The sequence below is a fragment of the Dipodomys ordii genome, unplaced genomic scaffold (assembly GCF_000151885.1).
Source record: "Dipodomys ordii isolate 6190 unplaced genomic scaffold, Dord_2.0 Scaffold37, whole genome shotgun sequence".
NCBI classification, from domain to species: domain Eukaryota; kingdom Metazoa; phylum Chordata; class Mammalia; order Rodentia; family Heteromyidae; genus Dipodomys; species Dipodomys ordii.
The window spans coordinates 5,280,861-5,286,860 of record NW_012267253.1 but is presented as its reverse complement, the minus strand read 5'-3'; the positions used below and the strand labels follow the sequence as shown (position 1 = coordinate 5,286,860).

Genomic DNA, 6,000 nt, shown 5'->3' with positions numbered 1-6,000 from the left:
CTCAGCACCACATAAGCAAAAAGAAAAAAGCCGGAAGTGGCGCTGTGGCTCAAGTGGTAGAGCGCTAGCCTTGAGCTGAAGAGCTGAGGGATAGCGCCCAGGCCCAGAGTTCAGGCCCACGACCGGACCCTCAAAAAAAAAAAAAGGTGCTAGAAAAACAAAAAGACTTTGTGAAGAAATTAAGAGTCCTACTTTAATTTCCAAACAATTTTTTAAACGAAGAATTAATCATTCTCACATATAAAGAAATGGTAACAAATCTTGGGAATCTTATAATCAGACTTTTGTAATAAATGTAGATTTCTTCTGAGAAGTCAGAGGGTGGGAAAGAATTTTTATTTTCTATTACCAGTGTTTTAAACTCATAGCTTCACACTTGCTCAGCTTGTTTGTTCAATTGGTGCACTATTATTTGAGCTATCCTTCCAGTCTGGCTTTTCGTTAATTGTTTTGGAGAGGAGTCTTATAGACTTTCTACTGGTTGGCTTCAAACCACAATCCTCCAAATTTCAGTCTCCTTAGTAGTCAGATCTATAAGTATGAGATATGAGCACCCTGCCACATGGAGAATTCTTTATACTTTTAAGTATCATTATATCAGGCTAACAAAACAATGGTCAAAACATTAAGTTAGGCTACTGCTTGTTTATCTTTTAACCATATAAATAAGATAAACTATGTACTCTGAATTCACAGACATCTAATTATTAACTCCCTCAGAGTATTTATTTTGAGTCTAAGAAAACATTCTAACAATCAATGGGAACATTTAAGGTGAATAAAACTAACAACTAGTACGGTTAAGTATTACTCTCCCTATGTGTCATTTCTGTTGGGATGTGGTAGGTCAGCTTAGGTGATAGGAACTGAGGAAGCAAAAATAGAGCTTTTAAGTATTGTGTGTGAGGAAACCATAACAACCCAATCCATGTTCAGCTCTTTATGAGGACACTCTCCCCCGAGATCTTGATGGCCTTCTGCTTTGTGCTTTCTCATCTTGCCTATTTCTCATCTTGCCTTCCTCTCACCAAGAATGGTTTCTCCCTTTTTCCAAAATTTGCAAATATTTACAGATCTAAATCTTTCCAAAAACTATTACTGCCTCTAAACTCCTAAGAAGAATGAAGTCTTCCAATCATTTGGAAATCATATGTATTACCTGATAAGAGTTCTTGAATTGTCTGATTAACGTTTCTGCTTATTTTTATTACTTAACTTTTCATAGATTTAAGCTCCCAAGATAGTGCATCATATATATTAGAAGGTGCAAATCATCATGCTTCCCAATCATTCCATACTGCTATATTTAATAAACACTGAAGGGACTGCTGTTGTGGCTTATGCCTATAATCTCAGCTAGTCAAGGGGCAGAGGTCCAGAGAATAGCAGCTTGAGGACAGACAGGGAAACAAAGTTAATGAAATCCAATGTCAGTCAACAAGCCAGTTGTGGTCACACAGGCCTGTGATTCCAGCTATACACAGTAGGCCATAAGTAGGAGCATTATAGTCTAAGTCTAGACAAAAACATGAAATCATACCTGAACCATAAATAAATCAGGAACAGTTTGAGAGTATAGCTTAAGTGGTAGAGCACCTGTCTAGCAAGCACAAGGACTTCTGTGCAAAGCAGTGGCAATAGCCACATACTACTATACTCAGGTTTTCACTGGTTAGGACAAAGTCTCAAGAATGTTTTGCCCAGGCTGGCCTCAAACACCAATCCTCTTGATCTTTTGAGCAGTAGACTTATAGATATGATCTACCAAGTCCAAGTATAAATGTGGTTTTTTTTAAATACAAGGTGTGGAATCAGACCTGGATTTGACTGAATACAGGCATAATTACTATGTGCCCATTTATTTGACCTCAACCAATTAGTTAACATCTCTTTACTTCACTTTCCTCATTTTATTCTTTTCTTCTTCATTTTGTGTGTGTGTGTGTGTGTGTGTGTGTGTGGTACTGAGAGTTGAACTCAGAATCACGCACTTGCTAAGTAGTATTTGATCAATACCTTAGCACTTTTCCCTTTGCTAATTTTTTGAATAGGGTCTTCTAGTATACTCAGGGCAGCATGGACCAGGACCCTCCTATTTTCATTTCTCATGGTAGTTAAGATGAGAGAGGTATGCCACCATATCCAGCTACCAATTGAAATAGGGTCTTGTATTTATGCCCAGGCTAGTCTCAAATGGTGAGCTCTGACCTTTAATCTCTGTGTCTTAAGTAGCAAAGACTGCAAGCATGAGCCACAGAAGCATGGCCTTTATTTCCCTCATTTATGAAATAAGAATGACAACAATATTTTCTTCATAATAATACAATGATGTGTGGATTTAACATATGAATATAGGAAAAACCATTTATAACAATGCTATCACATAATAAGCATAAACCTTCAGTCATTATTAATACTGTATGTCTGGGATTTTTTTTTAATCCTTTCTAAGCTCATGTTCTAAACTAGAATTACAGTTAAGTGTTGTCACTTTTGCCCAATAAATGTGGAAGTACAGTAACTACAAGGCTAAAGGAGAAAAAAATCTGGCAGCTATTTTGGCAAAATTTTAGCTCAGTTACTTGTCTTATCTGCATAACCTGGAATTCATATTTGGATAGGCATTCTTAAGTTTATTCTTTCAAAAATGACTGTATTACAAAGACCCATGCTGTTAGAAAGAAGTATCCATTTTTTCTAAAGCCGGGACTCCAGATAATAATATATCAAAATCATCCCCACTGGGTGGATAATCGGGCCTTCCTTGGAAAAATCTCAAGAACAGATTTCAGGCCGCAGTGCCAGTAGCTCACAACTGTAATACTAGCTACTCAGGAGGCTGAGATCTGAGGATCACAGTTCAAAGCCAGCCCAGGCAGGAAAGTCTGTGAGACTCTTATCTCCAATAATCCACTAGAAAACTGAAAGTGGCACTGTGGCTCAAGAGGTAGAGTGCTCGCCTTGAGCTGAAGAGCTGAAGGACAGCACCTAAGCCCAGAGTTTAAGCCCCATGACCAAAAAATAAATAAAAAAGAAAGAAAGAAAAAATAATACTAGATTTCATATTCAACCTGATCAACCTTAAAGCTATCAGGAAATTATTCTTGTTCCAATTTAAACTTATTATTTTTTAAATCTAATCTCTGAAGACTTCTACTAGATCACTCTTTTTCCTTCTTTTTAATTTTAATTGTTTTTACTATTTCCTATAGTTACTATGAAATAAAATACATCAAAACACTTAGCTCTGTACCTGGTGCCTAGGAAGGATTTAATGTACTTTTCTTTCGTTCCTAACTGAGGACTAAATGGAATTTAGTCCATGAGAGTGGAAGGCAATTGAAGTGTTTTATTTAAAACTTTGTACAAATGTATAACAAGCTCAAAAGCCCTACATTTGTCTCTCTTACTTGGTGTTTTCAATAAAACAAGAAAGGAACCAGACCCTAATTGTTCTTCTCTGCCTATCCTAGTAAATTCTATACAAATCCCAAATTTTTAGCTAATGCAAGACCTTCTAAAACATATATTTAAAACCAAAACAGTTTAAGAAATATATGCTATAAATATACATCCTTTGCAAAAAAAAAAAAAACTTTTTCTTAAAATTATTCCTAGCCTCACCAAAGTCTTAAATCAGTCACACCTCTACTTGAGATGCTTTTTGCTCTTCTTTCAGTTATATAAATGTGCCCCTCCTTCTCTTTCAAAATGTGAAATCCTGTTGGAAAAAGGCCAATTTTAGAAGGATGAAATGACTACAGTATTATTACAACATGCTAGAATATAACAGTGAGAGAAAATTAATTCAGTAAAAACGAGTATCTTGCTACTTTAGTTTGCAACTCTCTTGTCTTTCTTCTAACAAAATTAATGTCAGAATAGTGTGTTCTTCTCACAATATCAGTGTTCAGTTGAATTTTTTCCCTTCCCTTCTATTTTTCAAGTTCTAAGCCTAAAAATGACAAAACATGAATGGGAAAATACCAAAGCTTGATTTTTTTCAGATAACTACTGCTTGAAGAGTAGTTTTGAAAAATTCTGTTTTCATTTTCAGCCTTCTTTGTATCCAGAAGAACTTGGCTTTTTATCATAATCTAATGCTATGAGAGAACAGCTCAAGTTAGCCTCAAAATCTGCCATATTCCTAAGTATTTCTATTCTGTAGTCTGATCATACTCAGTTAAACCAATAAACACAAAGTTGCAACACCTAAGCTCTTAACTTTAAGAGCTGAAAATTCAACAGAAAGAATAATGGTTATTGGTTATTTTTCATCTAAGGTAATTTTTGTAACTAAAACCGTGGTTACCTTAAGAATATACTGTATTCAGGATAGAAGACACTTGCATATTGGACCCATGTGCCAGCTTCCTCTTCAGTTTCCCTCTTTTTGGCTTCTGTTACTGAAAACAGATTAAATGATTCAAATCTTCTTACAGATACATGTCGAAGGCAATCATCCAGCTGTTTCTGCTTCAGAACCTTTGGAATAAAAACCAAACATTGTGATCATAGTACATAAGCCTGTTGGAAGTTAACTGTTCAAAATGTAAGTGCTAAGGAAACATTCACTCCCAAAAATGGTAAATTGGGTAATTCAACCAACCTCCTACTAAACACAAGATACACACGATGTTTGGAAGAACAAGGAACATAATGAAAATTTACCAATCTAGTATCTTAAAAAGAAAATAAATGAGATAGACACCAGTGGCTCTTGCTTGAAGTCCTAGCTACTCAGGAGACTGAGATTTGAGGATCGCAGTTTCAAAGCCAGTCCATACAAGAAAGTCCCCAAGACTCTATCTCCAATAAACTCAAGTGGTAGAACACTAGCCTTGAGCAAAAGAAGTTCAGGGACAGATCCCAGAATTCAAGCATCAGAACCAGGCGGAAAAAGGAGATAAAGGTAGAAAGGTAAACACAGCTTTTATGACCAATAGTTGCCAGTTCCAGAAAAAAAAGAACTGAGGGCTGGGAATGTGGCTCAGAGGTAAAGCGCTTGCCTTGCATGCCTGAGGCCCTGGGTTCGATTCCTCAGCACCACATAAGCAAAAAGAAAAAAGCCGGAAGTGGCGCTGTGGCTCAAGTGATAGAACACTAGCCTTGAGCTGAAGAGCTGAGGGACAGTGCCTACGCCCAGAGTTCAGGCCCCACAACTGGACACCCCCCCCAAAAAAAAGAACTGAGAAGATGAACACCTTTGTCCATGAGGTAGAATCATAAACTAGAAGGTGCAAGTTAAATTTCAAAAAAATTAGAATGGTCTTTTTAATGGAGGATCAGAAACTACCTCCTTTTGAAAATGTCATGAAAAAAAATGTTTGAAAGCCTTTTCCAAAGCAGGGTCTTGTTATCTGTCAAATGCTACGCAATAGAGCTTATTATAGAAACTTTTCTAAAGTCTAAAAACATATTTTCTAATAATTAAATTAATAATGTCAAAGTAATGGCACCATAAGTCATCAGTAAAAACATTGAATTGTCACATAATCTTAGAAAACACTTTTATAATTTAAATTAACACATGATCTGATACAATGCCATTCTATTTATTAGAAGTAATGAAAAATGTATTCACACACAAAAAAAATTCTTTATGTGATCCATATCAGGTAAAGGCACTTACTATAATAAGATATCAAGTCAAATAACTTTTTATGTTTCTTCTTAGCTTAAAGGTTCAGTTATTTTAATGCCACAAATAATATTTGAAGTTTTGTCACCTAGAGAATCTCAACACACTAATAACCTCATCACCCACCACTTACAAAATATGCCCTTCCAATCCCATTGTACATTATAAATAATATTCAAATCAAATTATTTAGGTTAATGGAAACTGCTTAAAGTCATGATACCGTGTCATTAAATCGATGTGTTATTTAATCAATGATAACTGCTAGTGAGTAAGACTACGTCAAATTGTTAACTACATGAAGCAAAGAAGAAGAAAATATTGATCAATGAAAAAAGCTTTAGGGTCCCTAGGCTGAA

The 6,000-nt window shown here is 35.7% G+C and overlaps 1 protein-coding gene across 1 annotated transcript in view; it reads right to left on the bottom strand.

Moving 5' to 3' along the window:
- The window catches only part of Camkmt (calmodulin-lysine N-methyltransferase), a 350,451-nt gene that overhangs the window by 334,567 nt on the left and 9,884 nt on the right, over window positions 1-6,000 (bottom strand). The window contains exon 2 of the mRNA XM_013017890.1: window positions 4,313-4,485. Within this exon, the coding sequence (XP_012873344.1) occupies window positions 4,313-4,485 (173 nt within the window). The remainder of the gene's footprint in view (window positions 1-4,312; window positions 4,486-6,000) is intronic.